The sequence below is a fragment of the Scylla paramamosain genome, chromosome 30 (genome assembly GCF_035594125.1).
Source record: "Scylla paramamosain isolate STU-SP2022 chromosome 30, ASM3559412v1, whole genome shotgun sequence".
Lineage (NCBI taxonomy): Eukaryota > Metazoa > Arthropoda > Malacostraca > Decapoda > Portunidae > Scylla > Scylla paramamosain.
The window spans coordinates 18,256,615-18,278,153 of NC_087180.1; the positions used below are offsets into that span (position 1 = coordinate 18,256,615).

The 21,539-nt window shown below is 39.8% G+C and overlaps 4 protein-coding genes across 12 annotated transcripts in view; 1 reads left to right on the forward strand and 3 right to left on the reverse strand.

Moving 5' to 3' along the window:
- Positions 1–915, reverse strand: part of LOC135115966 (carnitine O-palmitoyltransferase 1, liver isoform-like) — a 30,605-nt gene extending 29,690 nt beyond the window's left edge. Inside the window, 1 exon segment of the mRNA XM_064033128.1 lies at positions 701–915. The gene's annotated coding sequence lies outside the window, so the exon portion shown is untranslated.
- Positions 916–1,525: 610 nt separating this feature from the next.
- LOC135115969 (uncharacterized) lies at positions 1,526–14,686 on the reverse strand. 6 transcript variants are annotated; one of them, XM_064033137.1, is made up of 10 exons: positions 14,650–14,686; positions 6,365–6,434; positions 5,917–6,003; positions 5,648–5,776; positions 5,018–5,169; positions 4,501–4,597; positions 4,009–4,095; positions 3,353–3,463; positions 2,823–2,989; positions 1,526–2,138 (listed from the first exon to the last, which is right to left on the reverse strand). In XM_064033137.1, the coding sequence occupies exons 2-10, from the start codon at positions 6,425–6,427 to the stop codon at positions 2,057–2,059; spliced, it is 975 nt and encodes a 324-aa protein (XP_063889207.1). In that variant the 5' UTR covers positions 6,428–6,434; positions 14,650–14,686; the 3' UTR covers positions 1,526–2,056. The 6 variants fall into 6 exon arrangements, with proteins under 6 accessions (XP_063889207.1, XP_063889205.1, XP_063889208.1 ...); XM_064033135.1 differs by lacking the exon at positions 14,650–14,686 and adding an exon at positions 14,320–14,643; XM_064033138.1 differs by lacking the exon at positions 14,650–14,686 and adding an exon at positions 13,024–13,086.
- On the reverse strand, positions 7,120–12,069 carry LOC135115968 (store-operated calcium entry-associated regulatory factor-like). The gene is made up of 4 exons (XM_064033134.1): positions 10,189–12,069; positions 9,898–10,075; positions 9,180–9,336; positions 7,120–8,475 (listed from the first exon to the last, which is right to left on the reverse strand). The coding sequence occupies exons 2-4, from the start codon at positions 10,043–10,045 to the stop codon at positions 7,794–7,796; spliced, it is 987 nt and encodes a 328-aa protein (XP_063889204.1). The 5' UTR covers positions 10,046–10,075; positions 10,189–12,069; the 3' UTR covers positions 7,120–7,793.
- On the forward strand, positions 13,912–20,759 carry LOC135115967 (DNA polymerase iota-like). Of its 4 annotated transcripts, none has more exons than XM_064033130.1 (2): positions 13,912–13,983; positions 17,938–20,759. In XM_064033130.1, exons 1-2 carry the CDS (start codon positions 13,927–13,929, stop codon positions 20,203–20,205), a joined length of 2,325 nt encoding a protein of 774 aa, XP_063889200.1. In that variant the 5' UTR covers positions 13,912–13,926; the 3' UTR covers positions 20,206–20,759. The 4 variants fall into 4 exon arrangements, with proteins under 4 accessions (XP_063889200.1, XP_063889202.1, XP_063889199.1 ...); XM_064033132.1 differs by lacking the exon at positions 13,912–13,983 and adding an exon at positions 15,882–15,954; XM_064033129.1 differs by lacking the exon at positions 13,912–13,983 and adding an exon at positions 15,911–16,331.
- Positions 20,760–21,539: the final 780 nt, after the last annotated feature.

Consider the following 21,539-nt stretch of genomic DNA (forward strand, 5'->3'; position numbering starts at 1 on the left):
TTTGGGTTTCCTCCTCTTCACACACACACACACACACACACACACACACACACACACACACTTGAATGCGCGGAGAATACAAAGGATAAGAGAGAAAGAGACAGAGAATAATGATGATGATGATAATGATAAAAAAAATAATGCAAGGAATATATAAGCAAAATTACAAGAAATAATACAATATGGATGAGTAGGTGGAAAGATAGATAGATAGATAGATAGATAAATAAACAGACGATGGAATACGAAAAAGATGGGGAATGCAAAAAACAAACAAACAAACAAACAAAGAATAGATGAGATAAGATTAAGATAGAAGAATAAAAAAGTGGAATAGGGAAACGTGAAACATATAGAACAAAATAATAATAATAATAATAATAATAATAATAATAATAATAATAATAATAAAATACGTTGAACAGGAAAGTAGGAGAAAAAGAGGAAATACAATACATAGAACGAGAGAAGAGAATAAACAGGAAAAAAAAACAAGGAATAGAAGGAACAGAGGAGAATAGAGTGTATCTAAAAAAAAAAAAAAAATGGAGATGGAAGAGAATAGAAAATAGAGAACAAACGAAAACAATACAAAGAACAGAGGAAGAGACAGAACACAAGAAAACAAAATAACGAAACAGAAGATAGAATAAACAAGGCAAAACAGAACAGAATAGGCGAAAAAAAAAATAATAATTACCTTACAAAAGCATTCCCTGTTATTTTTCTCTGGTGCCTTTCCCACCTTTCTCTACTACTCTCCCCGTCCGGCACTCTAACGCCACACTGCACCGTGGAAAGGAGTAAAGGGACACTCAGCTACCCAACCTCCAAAGCGTACAAGTCAGTGTTATATGAGCAGCAGACGAGGCATACACCCTCCCCCTCCCGCTGCTCGAGACACACTGAGGTTTTGACATCGCATAATCGGTCGCTTGTTTTCTTCTTCCCAACGGGAAGAGCGGGAGGGTGGGGGAGGGGGGGAGAGAGAGAGAGAGAGAGAGAGAGAGAGAGAGAGAGAGAGAGAGAGAGAGAGAGAGAGAGAGAGAGAGCACTAATTACTATTATTTTGAAGGAAAGATAAGATAGCTTGAGAGAGAGAGAGAGAGAGAGAGAGAGAGAGAGAGAGAGAGAGAGAGAGAGAGAGAGAGAGAGAGCATTAATTACTATTATTTTGAAGGAAAGATAAGATACCTTGAGAGAGAGAGAGAGAGAGAGAGAGAGAGAGAGAGAGAGAGAGAGAGAGAGAGAGAGAGAGAGAGAGAGAGAGAGACCCTAATAACTATTTTGACGAAAAAAAGATGCCTTAGAGAGAGAGAGAGAGAGAGAGAGAGAGAGAGAGAGAGAGAGAGAGAGAGAGAGAGAGAGAGAGAGAGAGAGAGAGATAACAATAGTAATCTATCTCCTGTTACAGTCTCCTTAGTCACGGAATTCTATTAGAGTCTCATTCGCCTTTGCTCGAAAAATCTGTTCACCATTTGGCATTTCCTGTGGGTTTTCCTGAGTGACAATTAAAAAATACTCGTTAAGAATTTTACTCCTTTATTCATCTCTTCTCTCTTCATCCTATATACCTAATAAACAAACTACTTTTACAAAATTAAATCAGCTTCCTTTGCTTTCTTAAGTTCTTTCCACTTACAGTATCAAATGCAACAAAAATAACATCTTTATTCATCTCTTTTCTCCTCAACCTATATACCTGATGAATAAACAAACTACTTTTACAAAATTAAATCAGCTTCCTTTGCTTTCTTAAGTTCTTTCCACTTGCAGTATCAAATGCAACAAAAATAACATCTTTATTCATCTCTTATTCATCTCTTCTCTCTTCATCCTATATACCTGATAAATAAACAAACTACTTTTACAAAATTAAATCAGCTTCCTTTTGCTTTCTTAAGTTCTTTCCACTTGAAGTATCAAATGCAACAAAAATAACATTTTCCTCAAGTAATAGGAATCCACTTTTCCTTCACTTTGCAGTCTTATCTTCTAACTGGGACTTCATTTTTCCATGGCAAGATTTTGGATGCCTTCAGGACACCAGATATCCTTAAGACTGGCTTCCTGTCGCTTCATCATCCCTCGTCCTCTTCCTCCTCTTCTGCTTTTTGTGTTCAGTGTTGTAGAGTTTGCTGCACCAATGGAAATACTGTTATAACATGTCTGTTCTACCTTATGTGTGTTATGGTATCTGAAATCTTTCATGAATAACCTAGGAGTATTCAATGATTTATATTATAGCAGTGGTATTTCCTCAGATATATGCCTCAGCTCCTTGGGTGTAAGGGTTGTCCATGAGACTGTCCCTTTCCACCAGAGGCCAATGGGATAAGTGTGTGTGTGTGTGTGTGTGTGTGTGTGTGTGTGTGTGTGTGTGTGTGTGTGTGTGTGTGTGTGTGTGTGTGTGTTCTTTGTGGGACTGCCAGCCTGGTATACAGATACAGATTTTCTTAAAATGTAAAATTAAAAGATAAGTTGTTCATATCCTCATTATATAAAAACTGGGAAAAAAGGGAAGAAAATGAACTAAAGTGGCAGAAATTTTCTCCTATTGTTATATTTCAACAGAACAATAGAAGGAAATTTCTGTTTTGTCTTTAAAGAGGACGGTATATTTGTGGATGGCTACTTTTTTTAATAGGATTATACATGATATTACTTAGAAGAGTTACATGAGATTATGTGAAAAGTTCTTGAATTAATTAGCATTTAAAGTTCACTGCTGCTCATGCCTCTGTTGCTATTACTACTACTCCTACTACTACTACTACTACTACTACTACTACTACACCTCCTCTTCTCCTAGTACCACCTACTTTCTTAGGTTCTGGCAAACCAGCAGGTCCTCCTCCAATACATTCAGTATAAGAGAAGGCAGGGATGCTTCAACACTAAGGGTATACAATCGTTTCACTTTGCAGTCAGTGGCACCGGGGGACACTTGGTCACACCTCACTATTCCCAATTTTATAATTTTGTTAGTCTGAAAGAAAAAGAAGTCCTATTTTAGTAATGATAAGAAAGTATGACTGAAGTGAGAGGGTTCACGTTTTGCTTTATCTTTCATCTCTCCATCTATGTAGCAATGAATATCTCCCTTATCTCTCTCTCTCTCTCTCTCTCTCTCTCTCTCTGTCTCACACACCTGGTCCCTGGTCTGAAAAGATTGTTAATCCTTGTACTACTATGCTGTCAATCATTGGAGCGACTTAAGTCTTCATTTACAAAATACTATTTCTCATGAATTCTTCACCTCAAACCACTGCACACTGTACACTGGCACACTACAAAATGGCACACTGTACACTGGCACACTGTAGACTGACACACTGCACACTGGCCTCACCAAGTCACTGAGGTTCTGTGGTGGTGAGGTGACCAACACATCTACTTCCCTGGAGTGAACATCATCAACACTTGGTTCTTCGTTACTTTGGCTGAGGTTGTCGAAGTCATACTGGAAACACAAAATAAACTTTAGATACTGGAGAGTTAATATAAATTAATACTAGATATTCAAGGTACAACAACACTAGCTGCTAAATAAATCACTGAAGAAAGAAGCACTATCCCTCTCATTGCAGTGGGAGGGAAGAACCATTTGAAGGCTAAACTGAGACATCTGTTAAGGGACACAACTTCAAAATCAAATGGTCTTGGTGATCATCAAAGTAAAGCTCATAATCTTTTAAAGTCATTCGTCATATTTATCTTTAAAAACTAATATTTCTTCACATTTCTTTTCTTATTTTCTTATATAACTTCTTACTGTGACTTCAATATCCTGCTGGGCACTGAGGTTGTCCCCACCCCACTCCCTCTCATGCACATAGATACTCCTGAAGCACAAAGGTGATAAAGTAAGCAGTATATTATAGACTCAAGTATCTTATTGGGTGCTGAGACTGTCCCCATCCACTTTCTGTCATGCACTCTGGTACTGAAGCACATAGATGATAAAGTGAGCATTCGGTTATAAAGTGGCCAAAATGAATGACACACCTTCTTTGTTATGATCTTGGTTCTGGTGGCATCCCTCACCCTCAACACCATGTGACCCTTGCTCTCCTCTCGGCTGACCTTCACCACCTGCCACATGAGATGATTAGGAACAATATAACAAAATAAAAGTCCCTTGGCCACACTCATATTTGCTACCAATGTTTATGTTTCTTGTACTTTGAATTTGTGTAAGGTTTAAGTGTTTGTTTCTTATTAGTCATTAGTACTCTCAAATCTCTTTCTACCTCTTTTGAAATCACATTTTAGAGAGAGAGAGAGAGAGAGAGAGAGAGAGAGAGAGAGAGAGAGAGAGAGAGAGAGAGAGAGAGAGAGAGAGAGAGAGAGAGAGAGAGAGAGAGAGAGAGAGAGAGAGAGAGAGAGAGAGAGAGAGAGAGAGAGAGAGAAATACACATGATAGTATTAATAATGAAACCAAGAGACAGAATTTGTTTCCATTACAGCACAGGCAAAGGTGACAATGGCACAACTCACCTCACAAATCATGACAAAAGATAAGCCACCACGGATCTTGTACAGCTCAGTGCGTCCCATGAACGCTCTGCCGTCAATAAACATTGCATTGTCCACTCTGTAAAGTGTCAGGTATATGTTCCTTTCCACTACTATTTGGCTCACATTTCCCTAATCACTAGCCACTCTGAGACCTCTTTTTTGTTCTACAGCCACCTCTAAACTTTTTATCCCTTTCTTCCTTGTAGATGCTTATAAAGACTCCATATTTTGCCTTTAGTGCCATGAATTATTGCATACTGCAGTAGAAGGGTGACGTGGTGAAGCAGAGGGAGAGCTCTGGTCATAATAGTAATTTCTCACCATTTTTTGAGAGTTTGCTATGATATTTTTATCTTTACCTATCCTTTTTATGTAAGAGGGCACTGGCCAAGGGCAACAAATTATATAGTACATATAAAGGAAGATCCAAGGCATAAAAAAGGTCCACTGAAGTAAATACAAGACAGGAGAGGGAAAATAAATCACTGGGTCTCACCTTTCTTCTACACAATATTTATAGTCATTACAGGGAATGAGACGCAGTTCATTTCCACTCTCATAGTTCGAGTACAGCTCATACGCCACAGCACCAGATTCTAACGGCACAGCGCGGCACTTCACCTCATCCAGGTACACTACTGCCCCTTGCTGAGTAAAGACAAGGTGTATCTTTGTTTAGGAAGTGAATATCTTAACCTTCATTCATCAAAGCTTCTATTCTATCACACAGAAACTTTAGTGGTCTGAAATAATGCTATAAAAAAGTGTTAATATCCTTACTTTCTTCTCAGTGTGATGGTGGTGATGGTGGAAGTAAAGAAAAGGAGTGGAAGTGATGGTGACAGTAGTGGTAGCAGTTGTTGATGTGACAGTCAGAGATGGAGTGGAAGTGATGGTGACAGTAGTGGCAGCAGTGGTGGAGGTGACAGTCAGAGGTGGAGTGGAAGTGATGGTGACAGTAGTGGCAGCAGTGGTGGAGGTGAGAGTCAGAGGTGGAGTGGAAGTGATGGTGACAGTAGTGGTAGCAGTGGTGGAGGTGACAGTCAGAGGTGGAGTGGAAGTGATGGTGACAGTAGTGGCAGCAGTGGTGGAGTGGAAATGAGTACTGGAGGGTTACTGGCCCCACCCTGAAAGATGGCACCAATGCATCAGCTCCACACTTGACCAGGACGTCCACTTTCCGGGAGGGAATCTGCCACACGTCAATCTCCACAGTGTTGTCGCAGATCTCTTCTTTAAGGTTGCTCATTCGAAACTGGGAAGTTCAGAGAATGGTGAGGGGAGAAGGCAGAAGTTGTGTTAGCTTCATTTTGTTCTATAATTATTCAACCAATGGTATATCAGAATTAATTGAGCCCACACTTATAATTTCCATCAGTGTATAAGCAGCCACACCTTCCTGAATAAATCCTTAGTTTCGGTGTTGTCCTCCAGCCGTAACACAAGGTACCCTATATCCAGCTCCACTCGGGCAACCACCACCTGAACACAATTACAACACGACTAAATTTACTTGTGGCAAATGTGGTACAGAATCCCATGCTCAATTCTGGTAAATGAAGATCACATAAGTAAAAGCCAGTGTCATATTTGCTAACAATGCATACATATTATTCACTTTTTTCTTTTATATAACATATGTTGCATCACTTTCTTACCACAATACATTCTTAAATCTCTTTATCCTTGCATAAACCCTTAGTATAAGATCTATTGAGGCTCAGCTGATAGAATGCCACAGATTAGTTGTCCGAGTAGATTATTATCTTGCATAAAAAAAAAAAAAAGTGTTCTGTTGAGTTCCCGCAATGACATTAGTCCTTGTGACCATTTTGTAACTCACCTTGCACATGAGTCTGTTGGATATACATGGTATGATGCTTTTGAGGGAAGCAAGGTGCGCCATTGCTTATCTGGAAAAACAAGATCTTAAGTTTAAAAATGTAATGCACACATATTGCAAGGAGATAGAACTATAAGGTGTTTGTGTACCTACAGGTATACAAATACAGGGGGTCGTCAGGTTGCGTTGAAGTACTGTTTCTAGGCTCCTCAACCACACAACTACCAAGCACAGAATCTGCATGAAAGTATACTGTAGGTAAGTTAGGTTAGGTTCTGTCTGATTCCTCTCTCTCTGCTTTCTATATGAGCTTTTGTGGCATAACTCCAAATCTTTCTCAAGTTCCTCCTCAGACCATCCAGTCCTCACACCTCACTTGCTGCCACAAGATGACATTACCACCAGTCATCTAATCCATTCTCCATTGGCAAACTTCTCCATAACAGATTCTCTCTCCCTGTGGTGCCTTGCAGACTCTGAGAAGCTGCTCACCTCCACAGTACTCCTGCCTTCTATTGGCTCCTAGCTTTCCCCTTCTAGTCTTTTTATTTATTTCTCTCTCTCCTTGGGTAAACAGCTTTTTTTCACTTCATTTTCAAATAACAAACCAATGGTTCCAACAGAACAAATGAAAATGAGGAGCAATAGTAATGGAAATGTGGAGGAGGAACATTTGAAAGTTCATTACTGGGAAAAGAAAAAAAAGACCCCTTAAAATATATCTTTTTAATCAGGTGGGAAGAGAAAAAAGACCCTTTAAAATATATCTTTTTAATCAGGTAAGTAAAAGACACTGGCGACAGAACTTTACATCCATGGCCATACTTTCATTAAGTTTTAAAAGAGAAAGAAGTCCCATAAACACATAATGGCTGGCCTAGTTCCAAAAGAAACAGTCAGCATGAGATCTCTGGCCGTGACAACCTGCACAGCCAGCCTCCCATGTCTGCAAAACGTCCACATAACATTCCCAATAAAGTTCTGACAGAGTTACAAGCCAGAAAGGGAAAAATATGCTTGTCAGCTGATTTTTAATGTCCACTTTATTAAATGTATATGGCATGTTAGAAAATTACAAAGGAAGCAAGACTCAAAAAAAAAAGCATGTGAACGGGTACAGCTACTGGTGGGGATCGGTAGCAGCACCAGCAGGAGCATTAACACACCTAAAACTCCAATCATCTGACATTTCCAACTTGAAGAAAGAGCCCTTTCACGAGGAACAATAAATACATTACAAGAACAGAATGACAGACATAAATAAAATACAGATGGACACTCACACATACACACACTGTTAGGAATAGGTAGGATAGGTAACATTGTATTGGAATTTTTGTTCTCTTTCCTATAACACGATAATATTACCTACCACACGTATTCCTAAGAACTTCAAGGGAAACACACCAACCTTAATTTGAACAGAATCTCAGCGGCGACTCGTACCACCAAACCCTGAGGCCGTTCTTGTGCCTGTGGACCCACCATTGCCCCCTCCCCCACTACTGAAGCTCCATCCACCACTCCCACCACCACCGCCACCACCCCAGCCACCACCATACCCACGATGGTCAGCATAGTTACGCCTCCCACTGTTACCAAACATGTACCCAAGCAAACCTCCTGTCATGGCTCCTGTCCAGAAACCCCCAGCCCCTGTCCCAGCCCCAGCAGTGCGGTTCCTGCAGGAAGCATCGCCATACCCTGCCTGGTACTCTGGTGGTGGTGGTGCGGTGGGATGTGTACCACCTCCCTGACCAAACCAGCCATATCCTCCACCACCTCCTGCTGGGTAATCATCTCCTGTGGTGCTCCATGCGTCCTCTCTTGATTGTCGGTTGCCAATGCATGTCTTGTAGAAGGCCCAAAGCATCAAGCAAACAGCCACCATCACAATGAAGTTTGCTACGGTACTCTCACTAGAAAGCTTCTGGTTTGTCTTGGAGTAATACGAGTTTCCACCACCTCCGCCATAATAATTGTGCTTCTGGTTCTGGTTGAAGCCCTCCTTAGTGTAGTCTATGGTGTACCGCAGGCCACAGGAACCCTTCAGAACGTACGGGTCATCACGGTGCTCATACCCCTCACAGGACACCTCAATGCTACCAAACCTGCAATGTTGATACAAGAGTGTGAGACTGGAGGGGCAAGGTGGTGGTGCTTCCCTCTCACTAGCCAGGTAGCTACGGTAATCAGCAACTTTCATGCTATGGTCTATTTGAGTTGTGATACGATGTAATGCATGCAAATCTCCAACAATAAACAGCCAGCCTATGCAATAGCTTGACCACTTCAGTAAAGCACTATAAAAATGCTGGTCCTCACACACTTGTGTACAGCAAAGCAAATGTTATTCATCACTGCAACAATTTTCACACTGATGTAAAATTTCAAATGAGAAATCTTATTATCAGCAAAAGGATCTTACTTCCTTTTTTTATGCATTTGAACAATGGTGCCTGACTTGCTGCTGGACCAGTACAGGACAAGTACACTCAGCACAGGACTACAGGACCAGTACATTCAGTACAGGACAAGCAGACTTGTGTACAACTGCTTCACATGTTCTTCCTTCCATATATATATATATATATATATATATATATATATATATATATATATATATATATATATATATATGTTGTCGTCAAACTCCACTATGTGAGCACATCAGCAACATGTATATATTTTTTAATAAATACATTTTTCTATAATATTTGAACAGGGAAAAGGGCAAACCTGGAGTTGTTTAACACCTCAAAAACTTGATTCCTTCACCAATCTACTGGAAAGTCATCACAACTAAGTGACACACCTGTATGCGTTGTCCATATCAGTCTTACACTCCCACTGTACATCCTCTCCATCCCAGCCTCGGTTGTAGCACTGCACCACACGTGGCCGGAAGGCATCACAGGGGGCAGTGCCCCCAGACACACACTCCAGCTGGGGTACTGGGGCAGACCTCCTTCCTGAGAATTTATAAATCATTAGCCAGTCATATTGGTGATTCACAACCAATACTGTGAAAACTCTTCTAGTAATTATTGATAAAATGAACAAAATGGCAACTTTTGGAGGCTGAGATATCAATAAATCAATATTTTAAGAATACTTTATCAAATCATTAGTTGACTCCCTATTTTCTTATACTCTGTGCCAGAAAAGATGTTCTATTACTGTTTGACAAGAAAAAATAGGTATTTATAATATTTAAGCATACCATTTATTTTGTTACTATCTTTTCTCATACTTTCATCTTGTTTACAACCTTATTTGTGGTAAAAGTATAATCCACTGAAAAAAAAAAAAAAAAAAAAAAAAAAAAAAAAAAAAAAAAAAAAAAAAAATATATATATATATATATATATATATATATATATATATATATATATATATATATATATATATATATATATATATATATATATATATATACTTGCTAATTCTGAAATACATTTCACATTTTCAAGGCAAGACATACATTTAGTCATTTTATGCAGTGAAGACTAACTTAATGGGTGCAAGCATACCTTTAGTCATTTTTCCACTGTATAATGTGAGCACTTCTATGCTCTTGAGGTGCATACTTTCTCCACCAGAGCCCCAGGCAGCCAGCACACTGGTGGGGCACAGCATGGCTGCCACCACACCCCACACTGCTAATATACAGGCCTTCATCTGCGTGTCTTCTTGTCAGTATTTTGTAACCTGAAAACAAATCTTAAATTGTGATAAATGACACTCAAAGGACAACAAACTACTGATAATCCCATTGAGATATGCTGAACACCTACAAGACCAATAAAAATCTAGATACTCACCAAAAATGATGGTACTGCAGCACGTGGATCTCACTATTTGGTGTATTTTGAATACCTGCACCATCCACAGGAAAACGCTGATAAAGTTCATAAAAATTTCTGTTTTGCAAGGCCTCTAACTGATGAATGTAAAAACAAACACAATGGTCTATTCTTGTGAGTGAATTTTTCCTCAAGGTGGAGGTCAGTGCATTGACAGCCTGACTAGTGCAGTAATGCCACAGCTTCAGCCATCATGAGTGCTCACTGCAGTTCCAGAATTTCCAGCTTCCCAAGGAGACCAGATTGCAGATTTGATTGTATCAATAGATAATGTTGCATCAGTTCTTTCTAATCCTGGCTGTACCCTCCTTAGTCAAGGTGCCAATGTGCTGCGCCATCACAGGCCCCAGTAATTGTTGCCTTTCTTTTGAAGCAAATGCACCAAATGAAATCATTAAGCAAGCTGCTGTCATGTCCCCCCAAATTGCTGGGTCCTAACTTCCTATTAAGGTATATGTTGCATTAAGTTACCATTTATCTGCAATGATAAACCACATGAGCTTGAAGCAGGGTTTGAAAGTGGGATTTTAGGTTTTGATTTATGAGGAGATCCAGAGGGGGCAGCCTCCCTGGTTAGGTAGGGTTAGGTTAGTGTCCTTAAGAGAGGAGGGCATAGCCCTCCCATTTAACATTGGCTCATGCCTTTAAGGAGGGGTCCATGGGAGGAGGTGGGGCATTGCGTCCTGGTTAGGTTAGAGTCCTTAAGCAGGGGTTAAGTGGGAGCATAGGGGTAACACTGAAATAATGCTAGTGTCCTTCTCTGAGGTTAATACTTACTGTATCTGCAGCATTATGGTTGCTTAATGTAATGCAGTATGCAATATCTTCCACAAACATGCAGATGCTCAAGTAAAATTAGAAAATTGGGTGTTATGACAACGCTGGCAAGTGATGCACACTTGCATGTGATGGACAGGCGGGCACTGATCTACTCCAGTGAAAGTGTGTTCATCTGTGCGTGCGTATGTCACATCTGCTGTGCAAGCACGAAATTAGTCACGGCGATTGGTTCTTATGTTTGAGAACACAGCCACTGGTCAATTAAAAAATACAGAATAAATTTAGCCAATCACAGCATTTTATTTCATCTGTGGAGGGAGAAGAGGGTCAATTTGAAAAATTTGAATTACTCTGAGGAAGATGTCTATTGGTGGTGGGTATCGCCTTGATTATTTTCGCTGAATCATCAGATTTTACAAAAATATATAAAGTAATGACTTCATATTCATTTCTTAGCCTTGCCAGTAAGGTTAGGTTAGGTTAGATTACTTAGTTAGGTCACATTAGTTTGGGTAGGTTAGGTTAGTTTAGTTAGGTTTGTTTGGTTGGATTAGTTTAGTCAGGTTGTTAGTTTGGTTAGATTCATTAGGCTGGGTTAGGTGGTGGTGATGGTGACAGCCAGTCCTCTTGCTGGGAACATTGTGAGTATTACTGTTATGTTACTTATTTATGATGATGAAACTATTTTTTTCTGGGAGATTTCGGTCAGTTTTGTATTAATCGGCTTTTCGTTTTAACTGCAAAACATTAGTTTCTGATGGGGGGTGGGGGTAAAGAATAAAAAAAATAATGATTTGTGGGAAAAACAACATGCAGATTCACTAAAAAGAGGCCGAAAAACAGCATGCAGATTCACTAAAAAGAGGCCGAAAACTATCAGAAAAAAAAATAGCTTCTTCAGGAAAACAGTAGGTTAACTATCTCAATATTCCCCTTTCCCGTTTTCTAAATATGGCATTCTTCATCCTTAAGGCTATCAAAATTGGCCCATTTTGGCTTTTCACACCCTAAAACCCTGGTTTCCCACTAAATCCCCAAGCAAACATTTACATTACGTAACATATCCTCCCATTAATCATAACTGGCTCTTACCTCTACACACTCATCTTGTACCTGAATGAGACACGACCAAGGCCTAGACTACTCTGGCAAGCAGACTCAGGCCCTCCACACAGTACTGCATTAAACCACCGTTATCACCTCACTTCCTAGATTTCCTCTACAACACAATCTTATGCCAAACAAATACACAACCTGGGGCTTGACTTACTTGGAGATGACTCGAACTCACTCCCTCCAATGCTGAAATGAACTTGCAGAAGAGCGTATCAGTTACATCAGTCCTATCAACTGTCGAGTGACGTCGCTTAGTTCACGTCATGATCAGCGTTGCCAGATTGTTTTGGCCATATTATCGTACTACACAGGTTGAAATTATTGTACTTCTGGTAAAATTATCGTACATATGTAATTATTCCAAATATTATGCAAAACTGCCACTTTCCAAATACAGAATTTAGGTTATATATATATATATATATATATATATATATATATATATATATATATATATATATATATATATATATATATATATATATATATATATAGAGAGAGAGAGAGAGAGAGAGAGAGAGAGAGAGAGAGAGAGAGAGAGAGAGAGAGAGAGAGAGAGAGAGAGAGAGAGAGAGAGAGAGAGAGAGAGTGTTTGTGTGCACGCACACCCCTTAAACACCTCCAGACACACTCCAATACCCCCTAAACACACCAAATACACTGAAAGCACTGTTATGGAAGACAAATACTACAAAGACAGACAGGGCAGCAGGAAAAATTAAACTAAATATTGTTTTCTTAGCATTTTCCTGTTTTATCACCTCCTCCATTCCTTCTCCCTTCCTCTTCCTCCTCTATTTCTCTTATTTTCTTACTCATTCTACTCTTATCTACACGTCTGAGTTTAGAAACACGTGGAAACACCAGGAAAACATTGCAAAGAACGATAAATATTACCGAGGAGACAGCGGAGCCGATCAAGGTCCCGGGTCCATGATGGCGGCAGTGACGTCACGGGTATTTTACGTACCGTAACGGATTTCATTTTGAAATTGACCCCTCGAAATAATGGAGCTAGGCTCGAATGCCTTATATATTCTGACTTGACAAATACTTAAACTAATATTCACAATATTATAACAGCTCCAGCCTGAGTAGTATTTAAAAAATATCCAAATAAATTATGGAAAATATGTTGAAATATTCGGCACCATTTAAATCATTGAAAAGTCCACAACATTTGAATTTTCAGGAACGTAAAAATTTTTAAAAAATCTGAACTATCATCTTACACCATCAAAAGTTACCTGGAACAAGAAGTAAACAAATAAAACCGAAATTGTGTAAAAAACAAGTGTTGGAACCTAAACACGATTAAAAACCACTGAAAAGTCCACCCATTTTGACTCAACAACAAGATAAAACACTTTAAAACATACGAACTATTTTTTCAAGCAATAAAAAGTTAGTTACAAGCTGAAATAGAGAGACAATAACACAAAAAGTGTTGTAATCACAACTTTTAACAGGACCATAAACCATTTTTAAAGTCCACTTATTTCTCTCAACAGGAACGAAAAAACACTTTAAAAATCATAAGCGATTTTTAGAAACACACAAGACGTAATTAGAGCGTGAAATAAAAAAACATGTTTGTCAAAATACTGCCAAAAAAACACCCTACATTTTCATAAAGCAACACAAAATTGAAAACAACTCAACACAAGCAACGAAAACACTTCTAAAGCAAATAATTATTTTTATAAACCATAAAAACATGCTATACGAGCAGAATAAAGAAGTTAAGAAAATTACCAAAAAATATTGGAACCAACAGGTTGAAACAGATAGCCAGCTGTCATGGCGGCCCTCGCCAGTGGAGAGAACGGCCGCTATTTTGCCTGTTATTCTTCCATCGTAAGTAAATGAGGCAATGGCAGATATATCTAGCTAGCGGATATGAAACCCTAGTCATGTGGCTCCACTTTGTGACGTGTTAGGCTTACAATAAATAAGAGATGAAGCAGATAAAAGCTCATAATAAGGACGCCCTACCTCTATATTTGTTTACATAGATCTCCCTTCAATATTTAGCTGAATTTTCAGACTCAGATGCAAGGAAACCCTAAATAAATAATAAATAACCTCAAAAACACCCAAATAACGAATAAACTGACAGGAAGTCCGCGGGAGGAGTGTGTTACGGTGAGGGCGGTAAGGCTGACAGGAGGAGGCTGCCAACACTGTACTCACCTTAATTAAGTAGCTGTGTCTCTCTGGTGCTGCTTGATGGAGGAAGAAGCTGCCGGGAATATGCAAACACTGATCGGTATTAGGAGAGTGTGTGGCAAGACTGGCCAGTGCTGACTAAAACAATGTAACACCAATCACTCCTGGAGCGCCCCTGCCAAAACAATGTAATCACACCACCACCACCGCCAGGAATATGCACTGATCACTATTAGGAGAGTGTGTGTGGCAAGACTGACCAGTGCCCACCAAAGCAATGTAACACCAATCTCTGCCTCCCCAGCGTCACCACCACCAACGAATGCCCCCTGCCCTCACAGCACTATTCCTTACCCCGTGAATCCAGCGTTGCCAGATTGTTTTGGCCATGTTACCGTACTACACAGGTTGAAATTATTGTACTTCTGGTAAAATTATCGTACATATGTAATTATTCTAAATATTATGCAAAACTGCCACTTTATATATATATATATATATATATATATATATATATATATATATATATATATATATATATATATATATATATATATATATATATATATATATAAAGTGGCAGTTTTGCATAATATTTAGAATAATTACATATGTACGATAATATGTACTTTCTGGCATCATGCACATGGAGGTAGCATTGTTATAGCATTTAGATAACGAGAAAACAGCTAGAGGAGGAGATGGAGAGGAAGAATTGAGAGGAGATGGGGATGGAAGGGAAATTGTAGGAGACAGAGAAAGTGGAGGAGGAAGAGATGTTGGAAATGCAGGAAAGGGAAACGGTGGAGGAGGATGAGGTGGAGGTGGAAGAAGTGTAGTAGTAGTAGGAGGAGGAGGAGATGGAGATGGAGGAAGAGTAGGAGGGGTGAAAGGACGTGGAGGGGAAGGTACTGAAAATGGAAATGGAGAAGTTATTGGAATAGGAGATCAAGAAAGTGGAGAAGGAGAAAATGCTGGATATAAATAATACAGGAGGGGAGAAAGATGAGATGAAGATGGAGGAGGAGGAAGAGGAGGAGGAGATGAAAATGAGGAAGAGATGTTGGGGATATTTCAGAGGGAACTAAGGGAACATCCTTGAATCGTCTGGAGAACACAGGGATAAACAAGGATGAGGAAACCCACTCAGAGGAGGAGGGAATGGATAGAAATTCCTCTTGCTGCAATGATAATGATTCTAGTGATATGTTGCAGCTTTATGTATTACATCTTGATAATGTATTGCAAATGTTGGAGGAGCAGAATAAGTAATGGAAGTAGAGATAAAGGAAATGAACAAGGAAATGAGAGGAGAATGAAAATGAGAAGACAGGTACACTGGTTTTCACTTATCAATAATATATATGTGTATGGTAAATAATAAGAAATAGTAATAATAATTGTGCCCCTGTGGCAAATAAATTTTGTTGAAGAGTGAGAGAGAACCTTCTTTAGATTTCTTTCTCAGGATTTCTCCCAAGGAAGCAAGGATGACAGAAAAACGCAAGTCAGGCCTTGATAATGAAAATTCAGAGAGAGAGAGAGAGAGAGAGAGAGAGAGAGAGAGAGAGAGAGAGAGAGAGATTCTTGTTCCTGATCCGCCGTACCGTCAAGATCAAGCTTCAATACAGCATCATGCTGGCTCAGGACGAGGAAGAGGTACTTAACTCTTACTCAGCTGATTCACTCGTGTACTCCTGTTTGTCGTGAGATAGTCTTTCCTAATTGATAGAATACTCATGAGCTCCTACTCAGCTGATTCACTTGTGTATTGTTTGTAGTGAGATACTCCGTGATCGAATACTCATAAGTCGCATTGAGAGAACGCCCAAAGATTCCCGTCCCGTTTTCCTGTGAACTCCACCATGAGTCCCAAACATCAAGGCCTGAAACGCCGTCATCCTAACAAGACTAGTAAAGTGCACCAGGATGACAGTGGTGATGAAAGTGATGACCTGGTAAACGAGAGTGGCAGCGAAGGTGATGGCCAGCAAGATGACCAAGAGAGTGAAGACCAGAAGGATAAAAATTTTCAGGTATTCAGGATGTTGAAAGCTTTGTAAGTGTAAGGACTTGGTTGAGAAGCGAGGCACCTAAACTTGCTTATACAGCATGGGGACTACGGGTACTTTACTGGTATGGGAACTGGTGAAATCTGGATGTTAAGATTACAAACCATTTTATATTAACAAGTTTGGGCATTATTTTACTCTTTCACCAGTCTTTACCTGGGTTTTCTTACCATTCTTATTAGATAGGCTGTCAGAAACTAATCCATAATTTGAAAATGTTTTTAAAACAACTTATTTCATCAGGAAATGACCATGGAAGAGTTGCTGAAGCTGCAGGAGGACATGGGAACCAAAGCCTTCAGGAAGAAAGTACTGAAGACAGGTGGTGGCATTATGAGCAGCACCAGTTCTGCTGTAGTGCAGGAAAGCAGGCCAGTACAGCTAAAACGAGCCAATAAGAACAGACCTGCTGAAGTACCAATGGTGCGGCACGCTGCCCCTCGCCTGGCCACTCTCCAGCCGGGACAGAACATGAAGAGAAAGATAACTCGAGATCCACGGTTTGACGACCTCTCTGGGAACTTTAACGTGAAGGCATGGCAGGAGAACTATGGTTTTCTTAAAGAGTTGAGGAAGAAAGAAAAGGATATATTGAAAAAGGAATGGAAAAAAGAAACAGACCCGGAGAAGAAGCGGAGGATAAAGTCCATTGTACAGCGCATGGAGAACCAAGAGAAGGAGCAAGCCAGGAAGGAGAAGCAGAGAGAGGTGAAGAGGCTGCAGCGGCAGGAGCAGCGGGATGCCCTGAGGCAGGGCAGGAAGCCCAGGCTTTTACCCAACAAAGACCGTAAACTGATGGTGAAGGCTGCTCTGTTTGAGGATCTGAAAAAGGGAAACAAACTGGAAAAGTACCTTGAAAGGAAGGAAAAGCGCTTGAAAGCCAAAGAAATGAAAAAGAAGAATTTCTAAGGTACATTTAACTTGAGTGAAAAATAAGACTTGGAGCTACAGCATGTCAATGAATTTATATTTCCTGATGATTTTGGAGTGTGCAAATAACAATACCACTATTCTCTTCATTGCTGGAGGAGAAGCTGTCTGATGATATAATAGCTGTAGATTTAGTTGTAGTAGATTTAGTGGTTTAAGATGTCACATACAGAGTCAAAGAAATTGGGTTTTTATACACTCGTGATTAGCGAATTAAATCATAATTGATACACAGTACATAGCTACTTCTATGAAAATATTCATAAGTAAAAAATTCTAAGTCAGGATCAAGAATAGGTGTGTAAATATTCAGTTCAATGTATTTTGATTATTTAAAAATATAATTTTTTAAGATCTTGTAAATGAATTGTGCTTTTGTAAATCAGGATGAAGGATGAAATAACTACAAATATTTTTAAGAATCGTGAATTGAACTCAAATGAGGTGTGATTCATCTTCAGTATATTCAGTTTAGTCACAATGAAACTCAAACCCACCAAGCACAAGATTTGCACATTATGGAATTGGCCATGAGCAATTGTCACTTGCCAAGCAGAGTTTGTTTTGTTTGTTATATTGTTACAGTACAGCTTTGTTTCACATGGCAGTATCTGAAATGTTTTATTTCTCTCTTTTGTAGGCGGACGAGCCACACTTCACGGTGCCGGGGGGCGCGTGGATGCTGCTCCCTGCTGATCACCGCAGGGTCGTCATTCACCTGGACGCGGACTGCTTCTACGCCCAGGTGGAAATGGTGCGTGACCCCAGCCTGCGAGACAAGCCTCTTGGTGTGAAGCAGAAGAACCTGATGGTGACCTCCAACTATGTGGCAAGGTCTATGGGAGTAAAGAAGAGCATGTGGATCAAAGAAGCTCTGGAGGCCCTACCTGATCTGATTCTAATTGATGGCTCAGACCTGACCCACTACAGGCAGTGTTCCTCCGAGATCTCTGCAGTTGTTCGGACATTCACGGTGGATGTGGAGAGACTTGGCCTGGATGAGAACTTTGCCGATGTTACTGAAATTCTGGAAGACTACATAGAGGAATCTGATCCAAATAAGATTGAAGGACATGTGTATGGTGACAAAGAGCCAGATGAGACTCTTCCAGGTGATCCCTGTGGGTGTGGGTGCCGGGAAAGATTAATTGCTGGTGCTCTGGTGGCCAAAAAGATTCGGCAGCAGATTGTGAAGGCCACAGGAATAACTTGTTGTGCTGGTGTTGCTCATAACAAATTACTGGCAAAGCTTGTGTCTGGTTACTACAAGCCAGATCAGCAGACTGTCTTGTTTCCATGGTTAGTTCATCAACTCATGAATTCACTAAATTTAACAAGAAGCATTCCAGGTATAGGGAGCACAATGTGTAAAACCTTGGAAGAGTTAGGAATACACACTGTGAAAGACTTACAAAACTCATCATTAGCTTTGTTACATTCAAAATTTGATGATGAAACCAGTAAAAGGCTTAGAGATCTCAGTTTTGGCATTGATGATGCCCCTGTGAGAAGGAGTGGTAGACCACAGACCATTGGACTGGAAGATGCCTTTAGGAAAGTGAACTCAATAGATGTGGTACAAAGCAAGTATCTGACACTGCTGGAGCGACTGCTGAAACTCCTGAAAGAAGACGGACGCATTCCCTCCACCCTTAGAGTGTGTGTCCGTAAGTTTGACACCAAGAAGAAGTTTGGTAACAGGGAGAGTCGACAAACTCGTATACTGCCATCTTTATTTGCATCGGGTGTCCAGAACGTTGGGGAAAATACAAGAGCCACATTAATGAACCAGGTGATGGAACTTTTCCACAAGATGGTGGACACAAGCAAGGAGTTCCACCTCACGCTGCTAAGCATTGGCTTCACTAAGTTCATTGAGCGAGCTTCACATGAAAACTCTATCTCCAGATTCTTCTTTAAACGTAAAAGAAGTGAGACTGAAGAGCAAGACATAAATGAAGAAAAGGGTGAAAAATCAGGCCATTTAAAATCATTCTCAACATTTTCCAGTGTTAATAACTCAAAAATCCACAGCCTAGAGCTCTATTTAGAATCTTGTTCTGAATCTGATAGCTATAGTAGTGAAGGTGGCAGAAACACTCAAGGAAGCATGAACATTAAAGATATGCTTTCAAAATCCCATAATCATTCCATTGAAAGAAAGATTTTAAAAACATCAAAGGGAAATTCCAGTAACAATTTGCATAAACAAACATCTGTAACAAATATTGAAGCTTCTGTGTCAAATTGTGACCAGAATAATGGAGATAGTAATTGTCATGCTGCATCATCACCTATTGAGGACTCGTCATCAGCAGACAAGGATGGCATTTCAAGGGTACCACATGGCATTGATGAGGAAGTCTTTCAAGCACTTCCTCCAGATATACAAGATGAAATTATTCTTGATTACAAAAGCAAGCCACCAGATCCCAAACCAGTACCCAAAAATACAACAGGCTCTCCAAAAATCCCTTTTAAAGTAAAAACGACAAGTGCTACCTTAGATAAATACTTCAAACGTGACTCTGTGAGGGGACCTCGAGAAGCCAGAGAGACAGTTCCCAAGAAGATCTCCAGTACAGAAACCAATGCAGAGGCTGTCATAAGCCATCACAGCAGTAATGAAGCAGCACCACCAGAGAGAAAGGAAGATGGAGGTGAAGACAAGAGTGCAGCATCCGGCAGCTCATCCAGTGGCTTGCCCCCTTCCACCTTGCAGCCACCAGATGGAGTAGACTCAAGTGTGTTCAGTGCCCTGCCTTGGGAGATTCAGAAGGAGATTGTGGAGGAACAAAGACGCTCGTTGTCATCAAGCAGTGCCTCACGTGTGTCAAACTCCCCGTCTTACAGTGGAAGGAGAACAGAGGCATCATCATCCATCATGAAATACATCAAGAAGGTGTAAATAGCATTCCTGTACAGAGTGTGAGAAGTGTGTATCATAAAGCTGGTGAAGTGTACTGTCATGGCATGCTTTAATGGGTCTCTTCATGTGCCATTGTTGTGTTAGTCTTGTACTCGGTGGGAGCAGAAACTTGGATTTAAGAAGCTTCTAAGTAACATTATGATTGGAATGGCTGTCTGCTACTAGAATGTTAATAGTCTTACCATTTCAGCCTTCATGCTTTCACAGAACAGCTATAGTTTTATATATTTTCTATTAATTTATGGACCTATGACAATATTTTTTGGTTCAAGAAGTCATGTATTGTGCTTTATGTGGATACAAAGTTTTTACCATACCAGCCACAATATGAAATACAATATTATTTGTATCAAATGTCAATTTTGTATAGAATCCCCATCTGTGTCTTGGAGGGAGGGAATTGCTGGACAGTAAGACAGATTATTGTGAGCGAGGGAAAGATGATCTGAAATGTTTGTGCCAGATTGTCTTTTAACTTCATGTACTACTTCTTGATGAGAAAATGTACTTTGAATTAAAAAGAAAACAAATTCATCAAGCTGTCCATATACCAAACTGGTAATCCCACACAAGATGACTCAGACAAGCACCAGACACACACACACACACACACACACACACACACACACACACACACACACACACACACACACACACACACACACACACACACACACACACACACATCATTCACATTCTTAGTCCTGTCAGCTCCTGGTGGAAAGTGACAGTCTTGTGGACAACATTACAACAGTGCACCCCTAAAACAAAGCAAAACACTGAAAATAAGTTCATATTTGCATTGGGAGGAAGCAACATCACATGACCTTTGGCAGGATCCTAATATTTTTCATGTATGAGGGGGTACTGACAAAAAATAAATAAATAAATAAAATAAAAACAATAAATAAATAGATAAATTAAATAGAAATAAAAAAATAAAAAAATAATAAAAATAAAGTAAAATAAATAAATAAAAAAAAGGCCCATTGAGGTGCCAGGCCCTAAACAAGAGACAAAAAAATGTAATCAAAAGTAGAGAAGTGTCTTGAGACCTCCTTGAAAGAATATAAGTCACAGGAGGAGGGAAATGCAGAAGCAGGAAGGCAGTTCCAGAGTTTACCACTGTTTACCTTCATTCTATCAAATTTCTCGTTCTTTTCTTTCTTTTCCAGTGTATGCATGTATGTATGTATGTATGTATCTGTTCATCTATCTCTATCTTCATTTCTTTCTCTTCTCTCGTGTTCATGGATTTTTTTTTTTACCTATTTCTATCCTGTTTTGCCTCTCTCTCTCTCTCTCTCTCTCTC

Coding starts and splice junctions, on each gene's coding strand:
- LOC135115968 (XM_064033134.1), bottom strand. CDS start 10,045: ATGAAGGCCTGTATATTAGCAGTGTGGGGTGTGGTGGCAGCCATGCTG. Junction 9,337..9,897: donor CAGTGGAAAAATGACTAAAG/GTATGCTTGCAC, acceptor ATAAATTCTCAG/GAAGGAGGTCTGCCCCAGTA. Junction 8,476..9,179: donor GATATGGACAACGCATACAG/GTGTGTCACTTA, acceptor TCAACATTGCAG/GTTTGGTAGCATTGAGGTGT.
- LOC135115967 (XM_064033129.1), top strand. CDS start 16,161: ATGAGTCCCAAACATCAAGGCCTGAAACGCCGTCATCCTAACAAGACT. Junction 16,332..17,937: donor AGAAGGATAAAAATTTTCAG/GTATTCAGGATG, acceptor TCTCTTTTGTAG/GCGGACGAGCCACACTTCAC.
- LOC135115969 (XM_064033137.1), bottom strand. CDS start 6,427: ATGGCGCACCTTGCTTCCCTCAAAAGCATCATACCATGTATATCCAAC. Junction 4,598..5,017: donor AAATATTGTGTAGAAGAAAG/GTGAGACCCAGT, acceptor GACACTTTACAG/AGTGGACAATGCAATGTTTA. Junction 2,990..3,352: donor CACAGAACCTCAGTGACTTG/GTGAGGCCAGTG, acceptor TTTTTCTTTCAG/ACTAACAAAATTATAAAATT.